This window comes from Emys orbicularis, chromosome 11 (genome assembly GCF_028017835.1).
Source record: "Emys orbicularis isolate rEmyOrb1 chromosome 11, rEmyOrb1.hap1, whole genome shotgun sequence".
NCBI lineage: Eukaryota > Metazoa > Chordata > Testudines > Emydidae > Emys > Emys orbicularis.
The window spans coordinates 56129307-56150069 of NC_088693.1; the positions used below are offsets into that span (position 1 = coordinate 56129307).

The 20763-nt window shown below is 40.3% G+C and overlaps 1 protein-coding gene across 1 annotated transcript in view; it reads right to left on the minus strand.

The window, feature by feature from the left end:
• Positions 1-20763, minus strand: part of ANKRD44 (ankyrin repeat domain 44) — a 214491-nt gene that overhangs the window by 20815 nt on the left and 172913 nt on the right. Inside the window, exons 17-18 of the mRNA XM_065413045.1 lie at positions 11638-11709; positions 7888-8089 (exon numbers count right to left, since the gene is read on the minus strand). Coding sequence (XP_065269117.1) covers positions 7888-8089; positions 11638-11709 — 274 coding nt within the window. The remainder of the gene's footprint in view (positions 1-7887; positions 8090-11637; positions 11710-20763) is intronic.

Here is a 20763-nt window from a genome sequence, read left to right on the forward strand (position 1 = left end):
AAAGAAACCACATATTTACTAGTCTGTAAACATACAAAAACTTATGAAACTAACACAAGAACTGCATTTCAGACGGTTCCCTCAAAACACCTATGGCAGGGAGATTTATTTAAGGTGGGAAAAGACATTCTTCAATGACAGAAATGGTCAGGTAATTTTCACTTAGCTTGTGCTAATGAAATTGTGCTCTTGGTTCTGACTGCAGCAAAAAGAGGAGGTTTTTTGTTACATACAAAAATCACAAACAAGCAACGCAAAAAAGTATCTGATATTTTTTGAGTCACATCTGAGAAGACCCCTACCAAAGGAAGTAACATTTCAGAATCCTGCAGATTGGATGAGACAATACTTTTTATTTTTAATGCATTGGCAGTTACATGAGAAAATCTTATTATTGTTGCTTGGACCTCTGTATGCTGTTCCTTGGACACCTTACTGCTACATGCCTCCACAACTGGCACCCAAGAGGCGTAAGGACTGACTGGAGACACCCTCAGAGTTTGTCCCTACAAAACAGGGATGAGGTAACATTGGTAGAGGAGTGAGGGAAGCTTGTGCTACTGCTCCCCACGTTGTTCCTTGGCAGCAGGACATCAAGTGTCTCCCTCCACCCCCCATTGCCAACCTCAGACCTTTCGATGGCATAAGTGTCAAGAATTCACCGATTCTCAAATAAATAATTTTTTGTAAAAGTACATTTGTTTGTCTCAAGGCTAGTGTCTCCTCCCCGTTCCCTCCTACTTTCCCCACACCCTTTGGCCAAGATTGTCAAAAGTGATTAGCGGTTTTGGATGCCCAACTGGGGACCTCAAAGGAGTCTGATTTTAAGGAAGTGATGACAACTTGCCCTCTGACAATCGGGCCCCTTTAAGAGGGCTCAAACTGGGCACCCCAAATCACCCTCACTTCTGAAATTCTCAGTCTTTATCATCGAAAGATGGCTCTCTCTCTCAGTTCTCAACAGAGAGCTCCAATCTTCCTCTCATCCCTCCAGGCCCTTTCCTTAGCCAGTGGAGGTTGGATAAGACTCTTTGGACCCTCACAACACAGTTAGCAGGGGGTTACAGTGCACAGTGATTTGAGGCATTTTCTTGTACGTCAGTGCAGGGGGCTAACCAGAACCAAGAATTCAACTTGAGTTTTTCCTGTGTTTTTCTAGTTTAACATTGGATGTCAGAATCATAGAAGATTAGGGTTGGAAGAGACTTCAGGAGGTCATCTAGTCCAACCCCTGCTCAAAGCAGGACCAACACCAATTAAATCATCCCAGCCAGGGCTTTGTCAAGCCAGGCCTTAAAAACCCCTAAGGATGGAGGTTCCACCACCTCTCTAGGTAACCCATTCCAGTGCTTCACCACCTTGCTAGTGAAATAGTGTTTCCTAATATCTAACCTAGACCTCCCCCACTGCAACTTGAGACCATTGCTCCTTGTTCTGTCATCTGCCACCACTGAGAACAGCCGAGCTCCATCCTCTTTGGAACCCCCCTTCGGGTAGTTGAAGGCTGCTATCAAATTCCCCCTCACTCTTCTCTTCTGCAAACTAAACAAGCCCACTTGCCTCAGCCTCTCCTCGTAAGTCATGTGCCCCAGCCCCCTGATAATTTTCATTGCCCTCCGCTGGACTCTCTCCAATTTGTCCACATTCTTTCTGTAGTGGAGGGCCCAAAACTGGATGCAATACTCCAGATGTGGCCTCACCAATGCCGAACAGAGGGGAATAATCACTTCCCTCGATCTGCTGGCAATGCTCCTACTAATGCAGCCCAATATGCTGTTAGCCTTCTTGGCAAAAAGGGCACACTGCTGACTCACATCCAGCTTCTCATCCTCTGTAATCCCCAGGTCCTTTTTTGCTGAACTGCTGCTTAGCCAGTTGGTCCCCAGCCTGTAGTGGTGCATGGGATTCTTCCTTTCTAAGTGCAGGACTCTGCACTTGTCCTTGTTGAACCTCATCAGATTTCTTTTGGCCCAGTCCTCCAATTTGTCTAGGTCACTCTGGACCCTATCCCTACCCTCCAGCATATCTACCTCTCCCCCCAGTTTAGTGTCATCTGCGAACTTGCTGAGGGTGCAATCCATCCCTTCATCCAGATCATTAATAAAGATGTTGAACAAAACCAGCCCCAAGACTGACCCTTGGGGCACTCTGCTTGATACCAGCTGCCAACTAGACATCAAGCCTTTGATCACTACCCATTGAGCCGACAATCTAGCCAGCTTTCTATCCACCTTATAGTCCATTCATCCAATCCATACATTTGTAACTTGCTGGCAAGAATACTGTGGGAGACCATATCAAAAGCTTTGCTAAAGTCAAGATATATCATGTCCACTGCTTTCCCCATATCCAGAGAGCCAGTTATCTCATCATAGAAGGCAATCAGGTTGGTCAGGCATGACTTGCCCTTGGTGAATCCATGTTGACTGTTTCTGATCACCTTCCTCTCGTGCAAGTGCTTCAAAATGGTTTCCTTGAGGACCTGCTCCATGATTTTTCTGGGGACTGAGGTGAGACTGTAGTTCCCTGGCTTCTCCTTCTTCCCTTTTTTAAAGATGGGCACTATATTTGCCTTTTTTCAATCATCCGAGACCTCCCCCGATTGCCACGAATTTTCAGAGATAATGGCCAATGGCTCTGCAATCACATCAGCCAATTCCCTCAGCATCCTCGGATGCATTAGATCTGGACCCATAGACTTGTGCATGTCCAGCTTTTCTAAATAGTCCTTAACCTGTTCTTTCACCATTGAGGGCTGCTCACCTTCTCCCCATACTGTGTTGCCCAGGACAGCAGTGTGGGAGCTGACCTTGTCTGTGAAGACCGAGGCAAAAAAAGCATTGAGTACTTCAGCTTTTTCCACATCATCTGTCACTAGGTTGTCTCCCCCATTCATTAATGGTCCCACACTATCCCTGACCTTTTTTTTGTTGCTAACATACCTGTAGAAACTCTTCTTATTACCCTTCACATCCCTTGCTATCTGCAACTCCAGTTGTGTTTTGGCCTTCCTAATCACACCCCTGCATGCTCGAGCAATATTTATATACTCCTCCCTAGTCATCTGTCTAAGGCCTGGTCTACACTAACCCCCCAATTCGAACTAAGGTACGCAACTTCAGCTACGTGAATAACGTAGCTGAAGTCGACGTACCTTAGTTCGAACTTACCGCGGTCCAGACGCAGCAGGCAGGCTCCCCCGTCGACTCCGTGTACTCCTCGCGCCGAGCAGGATTACCGGAGTCGACGGCGAGCACTTCTGGGTTCGATTTATCGCGTCCAGACAAGACGCGATAAATCGAACCCAGAAGTTCGATTGCCTGCCGCCGAACCAGCGCGGTAAGTATAGACAAGCCCTAAGTTTCCACTTCTTGTAAGATTCTTTTTTGTGTTTAAGCTCACCGATTATTTCACTGTTAAGCCAAGCTGGTTGCCTGCCATGTTTGCTATTCTTTCTGCACATGGGGATGGTTTGTTCCTGCACCCTCAATAAGGCTTCTTTAAAATACAGCCAGGTTTCTTGGACTCCTTCCCCCCTCATATTAGCCTCCCAGGGGATCCTGACCATCAGTTCCCTGAGGGAGTCAAAGTCTGTTTTTCTGAAGTCCAGGGTCCATATTTTGCTACTTTCCTTTCTTCCTTTTGTGAGGATCCTGAACTCAACCATCTCATGGTCACTATTTCTCAACTGAAGAAAAAAAAATTAAATGTAACCCTTACAATTTTACAGCTCTTACAGACCTGGAGAAAACCTCTCTCAGTTTAACACATTATGTTTTTGCAGGGCTAGAGACTGAAAACATTTTTGCTTTTTTCATCTGTTGCGGGACTTGTGTTTACACAATCCACCAAATGGATGATACAGCACTGGATTTTTTTTTTTTTTTTGGGTGGGTGGAGGGAGAGGGGTTGTTTTTAATTGCAATAATTTCTCCACCATGTGATCCTGTTCCCATCCTAACAGGAGAGTTGTTCCTTCTCACTGCCTGGTTTCCATGGGCTGATGCAACAAACTTTTTGTGCACAATGCCATGTCACATTGCGCTGGCTGAGAAACTTGTACACATCATCACGGCTTTAAATTGCATACCCAAAAATAACCTTCACTGCTCTATCTACAAAAATAAGAATTTCTCTGATATTTACCATTAAGTAATGGCATAGGCAGAACATGTAAACAACTCTGCAGTGCAAATGAGTCACTGCTTCACAGTAAAATCTCTCCTTCAGTAGGAACTAGAGAAATCAACACTTTTCACACCAATGTGTGAAAAGGGTTTAGGTAAATGATCAATAGAACAGACACTCCAAGATGTTACTTCTGTTAGCACTGCAGAATCCATACACCTCTGTGAGAATGACCTCTGGACTCTGTATTAGCTTGTGCAGCTACAACAGAATTATGAACTACTTCTGAGTTGCAAAATCTTTGATACTGGTGATGATGCACAAGCCAGAATGAATACTGCTTGTCTTTCAGAGCCCAAACTCAGTTTGCAACTTTGGCAGTTTGAAAAATTCTTGGCCTGATTCAAAATTGCATTACTCTAGCTTTATGCAGGCTTTGCTCTGTTGATTTAAACAGCATTAAACCAGCATAAGGCTGCAGAAAGGCAGAAGTGAATCAGGTTGTTTTTTGTTTTTTTTTTTAACTGAACACACATGAGATTGAGTCACTGAAACACAATGAACATGGAAAGCAGCTATGCCATTTGAACAAATAACTTTCCAGAGTATGACCACATTTTAAAGGAGAGAGGGAAACCTTCTACTGTGACCATCCTCATTACTGCAACATTACAGAGAGGTCAGGCAGACAATCCTTAAGCCCTGACCATGTTATACAAATAGAATCAGAGGTTTTTGGTGGCAGAGTAATTATGTTTTCTCTATCCAAGTAAAATACCAAACTCCAAGGGTGTCTTTTGAGTCTGCAGGAGCTGACTGTGAGCACAAGTCTTCACTAATGCTTCTGTCACATCTTGAAGCTATAATGATTTGCCAATCTCGGGCTGAATGTGCTCTGGTCTTTGAATAATGTGATGTCATTTAAATACAGCAATTTTTAAATGTCACAATTAATGGGAAGGAGTGTGGAAGGGCAGGACCCCCTCTGATTGTGCAACTCCAGATACCATGCTCCCCCTAGATGAAAAATAACAAAAGGCTAAGGCCTGAAGAATTTTAAAACATCAGTACCACAAGGCTCTGCCTCTTGAGCTAACATTACTGCTGAAGCTAATGGAGAGTCACTAACAGTTCTATCCTCTTTTCAGATGTTTAGCCACTAGAAGGTAAAATCATTGCATGATACTGAATCATACGTCCAACTTCAACCACACCACTTGTCTCCTTTACTTTTCTGAGACTACTCCCATGCTCAAAGGATAGTCAGGTGCTTAAGAACCTTGCTGATTTAGGCCTAAAGCTTTGACCAGTTCTGATATATTCCAACCAATCGAAGGGAGTGGATGCAGTCGACATTGGGTGCATGCCAATACATTACAGCTGACAGGAAAAATAATATATTCAGGCTAAAGACTCAGCTGCAGGCTAACAACCTGTGCACTAGCTGCCTAGATGACAACTTGGGACATCTCCAGCCCACCAGGAGCCTTCAACATGATAAGGCGGGACTCTGGTAGTTATAGATACACACTGAAAAATATGAGCAATAAGAAAACATACTGTAATTTTCAGCGGCTTTAATAGGGCATGGACTTTTTGAAAGAACTATAAACATATGGAAATAAAGCAGGAGGCACAATTTGAAGATGAGGTGAAAGGAAAGGAAACCAAATGACATCAATACTTATGGCAAACGTATACACAGAGCACGATCTCTCAGTGCAAATCTTATGGGCATACATTACATTTAATCATGGCGTTGTAAGGCGTATATGCTCCTCTTGCACCACATGCACTATTAATTCTATACAGGAATTAAAGTATGTGATATATCAAAAGGAAATTATATCCTTATATCTGCACTCAGGGCTGGCTCCAGCGTTTTTGCCGCCCCAAGCGGTGGAAAAACAAAACAAACAAGCCGCAATCGGCGCGGCACTTCGGCAGCAGCTCCACCACGCCGCTTCATAATTCAGCGGCAGGTCCTTCCCTCTGAGGACCGAGGGACCCGCCGCCGAATTGCCACCGAAGACCCAGACGTGCCGCCCCTTTCCGTTGGCCGCCCCAAGCACCTGCTTGCTCCATGGTTCCTGGAGCCGGCCCTGTCTGCGCTGCATTTTACAGTCTACACTCAGTGACACATTAGACAACCATCTAAAAGACACTCTTTTTTAAAAATAAAGAGTCGGTGACTTCTGATAATCAGTTTGTACAGTTGCCATACAGCTCTCCTTTGCTGCGCTGTGGCAATGTTACTATATGCATCTTTGATCCACAATTTAAGAAGGTCCAAAGCATATTGTTTAATGCAGAGGTGGGCAAACTATGGCCCACGGGCCACGTCCGGCCCGTGGGACCGTCCTGCCCGGCCCCTGAACTCCTGGCCAGGGAGGCCCAGGGGGCGGTTAGGGGAGGGGGGGGGGGGTCCCGGGAGGGGGTGGTTAGGGGACAAGGAGCAGGCGGGGGGTTGGATGGGTCCGAGGTTCTGAGCAGGGCAGTCAGGGGGTGGGAAGTGGGAGGGGTCAGATAGGTGGCAGGGGCCAGGCTGTTTGGGGTGGCACAGCCTTCCCTACCCAACCCTCCATCCAGTTTTGCAAACCCAATGTGGCCCTCGGGCCAAAAAGTTTGCCCACCCCTGGTTCAATGTATACCACAGGACTACAATCTAGGTTTTCCTCAGATATAGTTAAAATGTTCTGCAGACAAAGGTGAGCCACAAAATAGGCACAGCATATTTTATCTTGTGTTGCCTGTTTGCATATATGATTGCATTTTAAAAATTGTCAGAGAGATTTTAGAGATTTAGATTTTATTCTAAGCAGAAAAAACAGCTGTGCAGGAAGACAAGTAAGTCTGGCCCTGAAAACGAATCTATAGCAAACAATGTACGGATTCTATTTTGCCACTAGAGGTTGCTGTTAGACCATCTGAGTCCATCAGTGTGAGGCACGATGACAAGTAGGTTTATTGTTCTGTTTGTCAACTATACATAGATCAGCGGGGAAAAAGCCTGCATATACAGAAATCTTTAACTGTTAAAGAACAGCCTTTAAGATGTAAGACACCAATTCCATACTCTGTAATCAGAATACCTGACTTACTAAGGAGCACTCAACAAGCGAAGAAGAGAGAGGCTATTAACCCTTATGGAACTGTCTGGTTCCCAAGAAGTTTACTAGCTAGGTGGATAACACGTAGAAACTGGTGATTTTCTCTGGGTTTGAGGGGAAATAAAGGTGCGGGGGATGTGCTGCTGCAGAAGGTCACTGAAGGTTTCCGACAGTGGAAGGGCAGGGTGGGACTTATCTGGAGTGAGTACAAATTACCTCACTTCATCATCAATGGGAATCCACCTTGATTTTCAGTCTTTTTTCCTAGTAAGATCTGCCTCATTACTACTTACTTCTTCATCTGATTCTCTAGCCTGAAACCATCAAGTATGAGGTGGGGTGGGGGAAAACGGTCATGCATCAGAGAAGGCAGATAGGTGTGGAAAGAGGAAATAGTCCTGGTGACTGGGGTCTAGGGTCAGTGGGGGGAGAATTGGAGCACTTCATGGGGACAGAGGGAAGGTTGAGGAATGGAAAGATAGTTAGCTCAAGTTCCTGGTAGCAATTCACTAAGATGATGTCTTAATGCTCCAATAGTTAATTAGGTTAGCAATAGCCTTCAAAAGAGATGGTAGCTAAGCAAACTTCACTACTAACCTCTGTCATGTTATAGGTTTTCTCTCTCAAGATAAAATACAACTACACTCACCTGAGGCATGGAGTGGGGTTCTTTTGGTGACGTCATCTTTTACCAAGATGGAAGCACCCTGGCTGATGAGAGCTTCAACACATTCTGCATGTCCTTTAAAGGCAGCCAGGTCCAAGGCAGTGCGTCCTTTCTCATCCTTAATATCCAAGTCTACCAGAGACTGAAGAAGTACCTCCAAGACTTGATGATGACCATTATAGGCCTAGAAATCCAAAACAGGTTATGTTTGGAATAAAGCAATACAGATCTTACTACTCTCCTGACTGAAAAGCACAACACATGTGCTGCCCAAGAATACAATTTTTCATTGCGATAGTTATTTGAACACAATGGAAACTACAGTACAGAGATACTTTATTCTGATGTTTCATGGTTCTATGGCCCTGAAACTCCCAAGAACATGTGGGTTTTCCCACATGCCAGTGTGAATGGTATAGGAGGCCAGAGGGTTGCAGGTGCCTGAAAAATTGTGTTTTTTAATGACAGAAGAGGCCATAATGAACATCTAGTCTCTGATCTCCTACATGCCACAGTGAAAAGACCCTCACCCAGTCATTTCTGCATCAAGCATTATCAAATGTATATAGATAGCTCATTGTAATGACACATGCAGGATATAAATATGAGAGAAGAAACAGGATGGTGTAGTGTGCCGCAGAGGTATGAACAGCATGAGTCAGGCACAGCCACATTACTCAGAAGTAGCAAAGCCACAAATGAGTTCTGCATGCCAGCCCAAACAAGTGCTCGTAAAACTTATACCCACACCATCTTTGTATATTCTTTATATGGAATGTCTTTTAAATAAAAAATATTTTAGATATTTAAAGTTGAATTTACTGGCATATCCTTCCACGGTCAGGCCAAATTACCTTATTACCATGAGTCCAATTATTGAGATCTCTATGGAAGAGAAAAATTCTAAGTAGTAAAATGTACAGAAAAGCTATTTCAATTACCTATTAATATTGCAGCTTTAGGGTCTCACATTTTGGGGACCTTCTGGCACTAAAAGCCAGAGAATGCTTCATTGGAGAAGCCTGCCTAGTGAGCTTCCCATTTACAAAGGTGTTTGGCTCTCATTTCTAACCCTGACAAGATGAAAGATAGTTGATGTTAAACCTCTCATTCGTCCTGCGCTCTATGTTGCCTGTCCTGGTCCTCAGGCCAATGTGATATGGGTAGAGAAGAAAACAAAGAAAACTTCTGGCACAAGGTTGATTTTAAAATAAAATAGTGGCTTGCCAAAAATTGTGGAACTTTTTGGCTAGACATCCCTGGAAGGCTTTGTCTCATGCAACTTTGGAAGTCCACAAGAATGAGCCCCTCCTTTTGTCAACCTTCCCTCCAGCTCTTTGTTTTTAACCCAGAGTATTCCATACAAAAAACAGCTCTAAGAGAACCTTAAAGTTGCACTGGTAAGCAGCCAAAAGTCAGGAATTGCCAAAATTAAGTTTGTATGAGGTAGGAGGAGGGTGGAAAGGAATTTGAGTGGAAAAAAAAAAAGAGTCAAATGTTGATAAAATCCATGACTTTTTGCAAAATTTCCCATGACAAATTTACTGTCTTACATGAGATTTTATTGAATGTATCAATACAACAGAAAAACGGGCTCCCTTAAATTAGTGAACTCTCTAATTGGAAACAAGAAGATATTTTCTCCCGTAGGCTTCTGACCCTTGCAAGAATTATTATGCATATGCTTACTCTAGTGCTGTGAGTAGTCCCATTAAAAAAAACTACTCACAGTTGTATGAATTTAAGCATGTGCTTAAGTTTTTGCAGGATCAGGACTTTGTTTATTTTATTTTAGTTGAATTTTAAGATTCCACAGCAGCTTTCAGAAAAATAGTTGCTTCAAAAACAAGATGCAGTGATCATCAGAAGTCAGATGTGTGCATATGCTAGGGAACCTGTGTATATCCACAGATAGCACAGATAACATGTCGTCTCATTGCTCATTCAGTTTCAAGAAAATTTAAATTAATCCCTGCAGAGAGAGTTTTGTGAAAAACAAACCACTGAACATGCATTACGAGAGAAAGAGCAAATTAATTTGAAACAAAGGGTTTGATACACTTCACCCCTTTTCCAGTTCAGACCCATTCTCATAAAGATTGTGACGTTCTTTAATTTATATAATATTCAAACTGATTTGTTGAATAATTTCTTCTAACAATCCTTGGGCTGTGATTTATTTGTGAGCAAGCAGTTTGCTGTAAAGTCAACATTTGTGCTATTTTGATTGGATACCGAGGTTACATGGAATGTTTCTGGTCTCTGATTGAATAAGACCAATTCTCAGAACAGGTTTCCGGTGCAAATGTTCAGTTATAAGCTTGAAAGTTTGTTTATATTTGATGTTTCAGGGAACATGTACGCCAGTAAACTCAAGCCAAAAAGAGGGATGAAACCAGCTGAAGCTTATTCATTTAAAAACTCCAGTGAATATCCATGAAAATTATTTGCAAGGTTCACCCAACTCTAGTGGGCATGAACTGCGCTGGTTATCACTGGACTCAGTCACATGCTGGGTTGTTGTTTTTTTGGTCTTTGATTGATTGATTGATTGCATTAACGTCTGCAGAGTTGAAACAATTCATGAAAAAGGCATACAAGAAGGAAACACAAATGTTAAAAAAAACAAAAAAAACCCACCTACTAATAGTCATTGTAGTTCAAAGTCAAGTCTTATTTTTCATCCTTAAAAATTATGACTTTCCAAAAATAGCATCAACTAAGGATTAAAGAAGCTAATTCTTCCCCTGCCTAACTCCTATTAACATTAACAGGAACCATACATATGTATCCAAGGGAAGATTAACCTGAGGACTCAGAATTTCCTGGCTTTTAGGTATGAACCAGACTATTAGGCTTATTTAAAGATTTGATTGTCCTCAATATTTACAGCATACCTACTGGACCTGTTTCTTTTCCGACTCACATTGGTTTTACATTGCTGTAATATGAGAAGGATATGGACCCCCAACATTTTAAGTATAATTAGTATGATTATACACCAGCAGTAATATAAAAGATTTCAGAATCATATGTAGATGCAAAAAAGAATAATCAAGATTTTCTAAAAATGAGTTCCTAAAGTAAGGCTCCTAAATCCTTCTTTAGGGACCATTTTGAGAAGTGCCGAGCAGCTAGCAGCGCCTATTGACTACATTGGGAGCTGCTGAGTGCTCAGTACTTTTGAAAACCCGGCCAAGTCAGGTATGTCTACACTTGGAGCTGGGGGTGTGATTCCCAGCTCCAGGTGACATACCCACGCTAGCGCTGATCAAGCTACTGCACTAAAAACAGAATGTAGCCATGGTGGTGCAAGCAACTAGCCACCCAAAGTGCATGCCCTCAAAGACACTAGATAGGTAACTTGGGTGGCTTGCATGCTAGCTCAGTGAGAGCTAACACACGTATGTCTCCTAGAGCTGGGAATTACACCCCTGGCTTGAAGTGCAGACATACCCTTAGTTAGGTACCTTGATAAGGATTTAGGGCTATGACTTTCAAAAGAAATTCAATGTGAGCTGTGCATCTAGCTACCTTACAATTGGGGGGAGGGGGGAGGTTGTTTTGTTTTTTGTTTTGAAAATCCCAATCAAGGAAGCATTTTTGAAAATCTTGGCCCTAAGTCCCTTTCCAGCTGTTACAATGCAAGTCTACATTTCAGGTAAAGCTTACTTCAAAGAGGTTAAGTGGTTATTTATCCGATCAAACACTGAACATGTGTCATATACTTACAGCTAAATGCAAAGGACTTTTAGTAGCTACTGAATCTGGTTCATCAAAAATGTTGCTGGTTTTTTCCAGAAGCTAAAAAGAAGAAGAAGAGTTTTAAAACATCTTGCAAAGCATAAACACTTCGACAGCAACCTAAATAAAATCAAATCAAATCAGATTACAAGTTACAACTTGTTAAAAGCAGGTTTACGGTTACTTTCGAGAAGAGAGAAATATTTGCCATTTTTACTGTATACCAACTAAAGTACCAGGAACATTTTAATACTAATCTTCAAGAATACCCGATTTCTAAATATAAAGGAAAACACTAAGAATCCTACTTCTATACAAATGGCTTTACAAAGTGCCCAGAGTATGGGGTACTCTACTGTATGTAAAACAGATGTTATTTGTAGTCAACTGTCTCTGTTAAATAGATGCTAGATTTAAAAGTCAATCTGGTTCCCACTGAAGTCAAACCACACACTGATTTTAATGGCAGCAGGATTGCCCCCTTAATTTGTTCTCTTTTGAGTGACTATTAACTTGAAGAAATGTGGTCTTTTAAAAAAAAACAAAAAAAAAAACCCAACTTATTCTTATATACACAGGGTCCATATGTAGCTACGCTAAATGGAATGATAAAATTAGAAAACAAAAGTCTACGTGTGGATCTTTCCAGCACTATCATCACCTGTAAGCCTTCCTGGAAATGACCTCCTGTACTAACCAAATTCCTGTCCTAGCCTGACTTTTAGTCAGAGTGAGATAGGATAACCTCTGTCACTTCAAGTGTCATAAATTAGCAGGCAGACAAAAATATTTTGTTTGCAGTCACAGTCATTTCCCATAAATACTTAAGGAAGGTTTTAATGAGTGTTCAGCAGCTTATTGTTGTGACCTCACCCACAAAATATTTTCCAATTATTTGACACAATGAAGTCAAAACTAGTCTAAGCCCCAGGACATTCTCATCCATGTTAAGAGTCCCACTGAAATCAGAGGGACGACTTGCATGAGAAAGGATTACTCACAAAGGAACAAGGGTTTGCAGAGCCGAGCCCTTAGCCCAAATTATGAATGATAATAAAACTGTAAGAAGAATGTACTGTTTGTATATGCTTATCAAAGAAGGAGTTACCTTTATAATGACACGGCCAGCACATCTCATAACTAATCATACTTACAGACAGCTCTCAAAGCACTTTACAGGCTTGTCAAGTGGGATAACTATTTGCTATCTGAATGGAACATGGCAGCTATTTAACAGCAGTAGCAACATTTCACTGGGATGATTATTATTTATATTACTATAGCACCTATGAGTTGGGGTCATGGACCAGGACCCAATTGTGCTAGGCGCTGTACAGGTAGAAAGTGGAGTCCAATAACTTGTCCAAGTGAAGCTGCAAAGGTGGTGATGTGTTTGTATACAGTGCCACTGGTGTGCGTGGAATGTTACATTACAATTAGAGACACTTCCTGTCCTAAGGCCTTTATGATCTAAGATAAGTATGGGTATGACACCAAGAGGATGCTGGAGGAAATAATATCAGGTAAGAGTTGATGGAAAGAATGATGGGTAATTAATAAATTTGTGGGGCTGCAGACGCCATGACAGTTCTTTTTATAGTTGTTTATTTTTATGATGTAGATAGATAGTTGAGGATTTGTAGGAAAAGGTGGGTTTCAAGGAGGAGAGGAAGGTTTTGTGGCATACACAGGATCAGGGGCAACACTCCAAGCATATAGGGCAGCGTGGAAGAAGGTATGAAGATGCTTGTATGAGAGGAGAAACTGTAGCCACAATATCAAATGTTTCCCTGATGTAACGCCATTGACTTTAAGAGTTACACCAAGAATAAATTTGACCCATCATAACTATCCAACCTGATTCCCATCTAATGTTAACAATCTAGTCAAATGCCACAAAGATATGCATATGTATAATTCTACTGTAATTCTAGGAAAATAAACTGATTTTATTTACAAATACATGGTTAGTGTTTTAGAAAATATTAAGATTGGGAAAGAAAAATATGTTAATGTTGGACACTGCTGATAATTCAATATTCATGTATGTTAACACAAAATATATTCCTTGCAGATACAGGCCTCAGTCATGCAATTTGAATCTGGAATCAAATCCAACTCTGATCTTTCAGAATATTGGGTGGTGTGGGGATGGGTGTTGGGTTTAGTGTTCCAGTTTGGGCTCATCTCTAATTCCTACTTTGTTTTCCTCTCTCTTTATAAAGTTATTTAACCATTTATGAAAAAATCTTTATTTAATAATATGCATTTTTAAGGTGCCTTTTTGATATATCTATTTTCTTTGGAGAAATTTCGCAGTGAGCAGCCAATATATATACACATTAGTATTCAGCACCATTTTAATCTAAATATTTGGCCAGTAGTCCTCAGTTCCATGAGGCATGCTCTTGTACAGATGATTAATTTGAATTCCTATTTTCTCCAGTGGGTAATTAAACCTCTAAAAATAAAAGTGACCACTAAACCGGCTCCCCTGTCTGCTCAACACTTATCCCTTTTTAATTAAATTCCTTCCATTTATTGAACATCAAACCACTACATTTTGGGATCAGAACCTTAACATGGAAACATCTCCCTTTATCTGTTAGGAGGCTCTAGAAGTCTTTAAGCAAGACAGATAATTGTCTTTAGAACAGAGCAAAAATAATTTGCAAGTTGCCAGAATTAAGGCTCTAGATGAAGAAACTGCAGGATTGGAGAGCTCTCACAAAAGGAATTTTAGTGTCTTAGAATTAAAGCATCTTAGATTCTGCAGACTAATCTTAAAGAGCTTACTCCTCAAAATGCTAAATTTATCCATCATAAAGTCAAGCATAAACACAAATTTGATGGTAAACCTGGTAACTCTCGGGGCTCTCAGGTACACAGCCAAAAATACAAGACAAGAAATTTATAAAAGAAAATAAGCTTAAGAAGTTCAAAGAGATACAAGTAATGATTTTTGAGTGCATCTTGCTACGTGTAATTCTTCATACTAATTAAGGCTAAATTTCCACATGGATTCTATAGAATTAAACATTACACCCACAAAACAGACAAAAATGGCCAGATCCATGTCACTGTGCAAAATGTCTCTGCAGTTAAGGTTTTGTCAGTATTTCCATGACTTTACAATTTGTTCATAATAAATTACAATTGTTCATGCGCCTAGACAACTGGCGGGGGGGGGGGGGGGGGAAGGAGAGGAGGTGGCATGACGACTTAAGACCTGCTCCCCAAACACACATTTGGGGATTCAATTAATAAATAAAGGAAACGGAGTTTGGAACATAAGTTCATTTATCTCACTTTAATAAAAGTGAATAAATTTAGTTATGGTGCAAGACTACTCATTAAAGCGATATTCAACAGCTATTATTTTATCTCTAGCTCCATCCCATCCTTCAAAAGAAGTTGTCTACACTCCTGTTATTGCCACATTTGTCATAAGAACAGGTAAATGTAAAGTAATGGGTCTATATGGAGTGCATTTATAGTTCTAACTCCATAATGCATTCATCTCACATTACACTTGTGCAGAAATTATATACAATTAGGTATTTTTTAAACGTATGTGAATTTAGTGCTCATGAAAGGTGACAGACTGACAGCCCTGGAGACCAAAATGCTCTTAACCAACAGAACTTGCAAAGTTTGGTGGTGGCTGTTTTTTTGTGATGTGAACACTTGTCCACTGAAAACAGGACATAGATGAATGTATTTCACACAAAACCATCCAATAACCATCAGATGCTAGCAACTTTTGGTCACTACTGAACTGGACTAAAACCAATACCTGACTGTGAAAGGCTTCTCATATCCCATTTCTAATCCCCTGAGCAATCTAGTCCTTTTAGTAATCTAGCCTGCTTACTAAGTAGGCTTCTATGGCATTTAAGCCGGTGTCAATAACTTAACATCATAAAGGGACATTTTAAGTAAAAGTGGTGAGTGACACTTTTTGAAAGATTAGGGATAGGATACCCATGCTTTCTACTTTCCACATTTCCTCACTTGACACAAGCACCTTTAAAAATGTTCAGTTTATGTATGAAGAGTTGGAGAAAAGGCTTCATTTTCCTTCACACGGCCAACCTCTTCTGAACCCACGTCCCTGCAGGGCTTTTTAGTAGCATGATGCTAGTTTCACAAAGCTGGTACAATGTAAGCAAACTCTTTGGCAATGACTTAGTTATGTTACTGCTCGTTAATTACCCTGTGAAGCTGTTGTTATAAACTGTATCCTGTCTCTCTCAACTCTGTGCCATGATTAGTAATACTTATAGTTCTTGCACTGTTTTTTACAGTAGGGGTATTTATTGACATCAAGAGGATTTGCTGCCTGTTTTAATCCTCTGGTTATAATAATGAATTATGATCAATTATTGTCAAAATTTTTCTGGTTCTGATATATCACTCAATGATACAGGATGGTTTATATGCTTCTTCTTATAGACTATATAGTATGTTCTAGGAATTAGCTCTGGTAAAAATAAGAAAAAGCTCTACATGGCATTTCTGAAATTTATAATTATCGTTAGACAGAATGGCAGATGAACAGTTTAGTCACTCATAAAATGTTTAAATCAGGCTGCTTAAAGGAAGAAGTTAGAAGCAATTTCAGTCCATACATATCATAGTGAGGGGTGCTATGTTAAATCATACAATAGATAGAAATACATGGTTGCAAACAAGATCTGACAAGTTCAAAAGTTTTGATGCACTGTATTATGCGTATTGCTGGTAACTGTGTTAATTAAAGGTCTGATCCAGCTCCCACTGAAGTTAATGAGAGACTTTCCATTGATAAGTACTCCACTCTACACTGTAATACAACTTTTATATAGATATTCTGAGTTATATTCAAACATGAATATTTTAAACACGTTAATGAACTTTTTCAATTAGTATGATTAATATTAATCACATAAAATAGCAGACCTTTAGGTTAGATGGGTATAATGTGATAATCTAGCAGTGGTATTTATTTTGAAAGGGTGTCGAGCAAATAGTATATGGAAATTTTCACACTCACACAGAGCTAATCAGAAGGCAATTAAGACAACAGAAATATTAGAACAGTGCACTTTTGCATTAAAAAAATTATGTACAGATATAACTTCTAATACATGAGGTCATCCAGAACAAGCAACTAGTTACGATTTCAAAATGCCACTTTCAAAAGGAGCATAAATATTAGACTGACATGTAGGTTTGAGACTGAACTCCCCTTCTCCATTGCAATATGAAGACTCAAGCACTGTCTACACTGCAGGAAAAACATATTAGCCAAAGCTGTGTTTAAATATAGCTCTGTACCATTCTACATCAAAGGGAGGACATGTTTTAGCTTCAGAGTTCATTCTAAATTAAAGAGCTACATTCAAAGCTGATGTATAAAGTGATACAAATTACACATCAGTAAGTAGGAGTAAGGGTATCTATACTAGAAAAGCTGCATAGGTTTAACTCGATCAAGTCAAACTGGTGTGAACCTCGATTCAGGAAACAAGCCCTTGGTTAAGTACTTTAATGAAATCAGGATCTTAAACAAGATTAACCCTTTATAAATCAATTTAGCTCACGTTAGTAATTTAGCTCAGTAATTTACTGAATTAATCTAATGCAATTTAAAGACTAAATAAATTTAGGTGCCTGTACAATTCAGATTTACACCAGTTCAGTTAGATTGATTTCAGTTTTGATTCACAGATTAACCAGTGCAATTTTTCTAATGCAGACAGGGCCTATAGAGGTCAAGAGTCTTGAAGAAGGTGTAAATTGAAATAGAGTTGGAGCTAATTTAAATCTGCACCTTTTGTACATACTCCTGGTTAGCTGATTTTCCAGCTATGCTCCTTTCTTTTGTGCACTCTCTGTGTAAATTACTTAGGGCTTGTCTACACTTAAAGCACTACAGCAGCACAGCTACACCACTGTAGCGCTTCAGTGAAGACACTACTTACGCAGATGGAAAGGGTTCTCCCGTAGGTGAAAGCCACCTCCCCGAAGTGGTTGATCAGAGAATTCATCCCTTGACCTAGCGCTGTCTACACTGGGCGTTAGGTCGGTTTAACTGTGTTGCTTGGGTGACATAGTTATACCGACCTAATTCCCTAGTGCAGACCAGGCCTTAGAGTCCCATAGGGCTTGGCTACACTTGCAAGTTAGAGCGGATTAAAGCAGCCCCAGGTGCCCTAGCTCACTACCTGTCCACACTGGCAAGGCACGTAGAGCGCTCTGACTCCAGGGCTAGAACGCTCCTGGTACTCCACCTTGGCGAGAAGATTAACACTTGGTGCGCATTGGCTGAAACACCCAGGCGTCAGTGTGAACGAGGTGTTGCATTAGCCTCTGGAAACGTCCCATGATCCCCTTAAATCAAGTGACCACTCTTGTCATTGTTTTGGAATCACTCCAGGCATGCTTATATGCCCTTTGAAAGCTCCGTTTCTGACAGCCGGCATGCTTATCTGCTCCGAAACAAAGCAACCATTACTGTAGAATGCTGTGTGTGAGAGAGAGGCGGGGAAGGGAGAGGGGGGTCTGTTGCTGTCTGAACTTACAAGACAGCATGCTGACATGCTCTCAGCCCACACAAAAACCCACTCTCTCTCCCCCCACATACACACAACACACTCCCTGTCACACTCCACCCCACCCCCCTCATTGAAAAGCATGTTGCAGCCACTTGCATGCTGGGATAGCTACCACAATGCACTGCTCTCTGTAGCTGTTGCAAGAGCTGCTAATGTGGCCACGCCAGTGCGCTTGCAGCTGTCAGTGTGGACAGATTGCAGCGCTTTCCCTACTGCGCTCTAAAAAGGCTGGTTTAACTCAAAGCGCTCTACATCTGCAAGTCTAGCCATGCCCATAGATTCAGACGCACTTCTGAAATGTCTCTGTAATTTAAATAAAACCAAAAAACCTAGAAACTGTAGATTTTGCTTCACATTACCAAAAGCAGCATTAATTTATATACAGAAAGTGACATACCAATCAGATACATGTGACTGATCCACTGGACCTAGAAAATCACACTGATTGAAGAAAAGCAAAATATTTTCAAGTGGAAGCTTGAAATCTAGTTTTTAAGAAGCAGCAATCAGAAGGCTTGATTTAAATAAAAGTGACACACATGCATTTATTTGACATACATAGCATGCTGGCTAAGAAATTGTGATTGTTCTGTTGAGTTCATAACAGAGTGAATACAAGAAAGTGTGTAGCAGTAAGAATTTTAAATGAAAATAAAAATACACAACATGCAATTATTTTTTTCATTTACTTACTATATCCAATGGAGTTTTGTTTCCAATCTGATTAAAAATGGTAATTAGTATAATTAAAACACAGAATATGAAAACATTTTGGTGCATTACAGATGTTTCTTTTTTAGTTCTTTGCTTTACAATAAACTGCATTACAAATATTTCTTGAAATTTTTTGCATGAAATAGGTCTCTGATCTAAAGGTCTTGATCATGCAGGTCTCTACTTATATATGTAGCACTTCTAAAGCAAACGGGACAACTCGCTACTGAAAGACTGGGCCCCGAATATGTACTATGTGGAGTCAAACATTTTCTTTACTGGAAAAAAAATAGAAAAGTAGGGGGGAAATACTATGGAATACAGATCTATCAGTAACCTGTTTGTTCAATGGGTACTGCTAGAGATATATGCTTAAAATTATAAAAAGTGCTTTTTTATGCTAGTAACAAAAAAAAAACCTTAATTGTTTTTATAATATCAATGAACACAGAGAGTAAGCAAACTATTAAAAAAAACTTTGTTAAGAAGCTAGAAAACTCTGTCAGCAACCCAATTATTTCATCGACTCAATCACAGAAATAAGGATGTTTGTTTACCATTGGATGGAATTTGGACTTGACCTAAAACTAGCAATAAGAAATCATTTTAATGGCTGTGTTACAGGTGCCGAAGAAGTGAGGTTTTTACCCACGAAAGCTTATGCCCAAATAAATCTGATAGTCTTTAAGGTGCCACCAGACTCCTTGTTGTTTAGGTGATAATTATGTTGCCGATGTGCTATTTAAGGACACATTTTGATTCTCGCATGAGATTTATACACATAATTGCCATTCGTGCTAATGGGAGTTCCATGACTCTCTCCAACACACAGCCATGCGCTAATAGATTCTCTGTAGACTCCACTCTAAGCAAAGTCACACTAGAATCCTTCCTGTTCCACTAAAAGATTAATCATCAATATGGTGATGCAGGAGACATTGCTAACTGGTGGTGCCACTAGGAAGCCTGAATGACGTTGAATAGCTATTGCAATTGCAATTTGAGTCCAGTCAGAGAAGAACAATTCATATTACTCCATTTTAGATATTGTTTAATAAAGTTATTAATTAAATTACACATTAGGACAGTCAAGTGACTCCAGTGTATTTCCCAGTTTTGTTCCACAAAAAAAGAAGGTGAAAGTGGTTGAGGTTTAAGTTTAATAAAAAAAGCACAATGAGCCACAAAAGTTTCCTGTGCTCTAAAATGTACAGCTTTGAACCTTGTTTCCTGCATGGAACGTCAGTTTCAGTTAATGTTGAAACCATGTAGTTTTACAACGTTGCCTTCCTAAAAACCTAGCTTTCTCTTTGTTAAATACATGTGAAGAACGAATGCTCATCTGCAAGTTGCCTTCAGGAGGGCTAGAATAGAGATCATAATTTTATCTTCATTATACTTCTTTAAAACAACTGAAGAGATGCAATTATATGTGTAATGCTGTAATTTTCCTACCATAATGAACTCAGGTTACGCAGTAAAACACTGTTACACCGTTTCAATTTCAGTAAGGTTCTATGCATTAACAAAAATAGATTTACCAACCAATCTTTAATCCAGCAATAATTCTACGTATTCTATTTAACACTGTTCCTACATTTTATTAGAGTCCTTGGCACATATCCCACAGCTCTGTACATCTGAAGAAAGGAGATGGCAGGATATTGCTGCTGTGGGGATAGGAGTCTTCTGTCATTGATTTGTGTTATTAAACTTGGGCAGATTTTTTTTTTAAATTACATGACATGGTTACAAGTGATTTTTTTCCCTCTGAATTTCAAGCTTTGATTTGGGGCAAAAG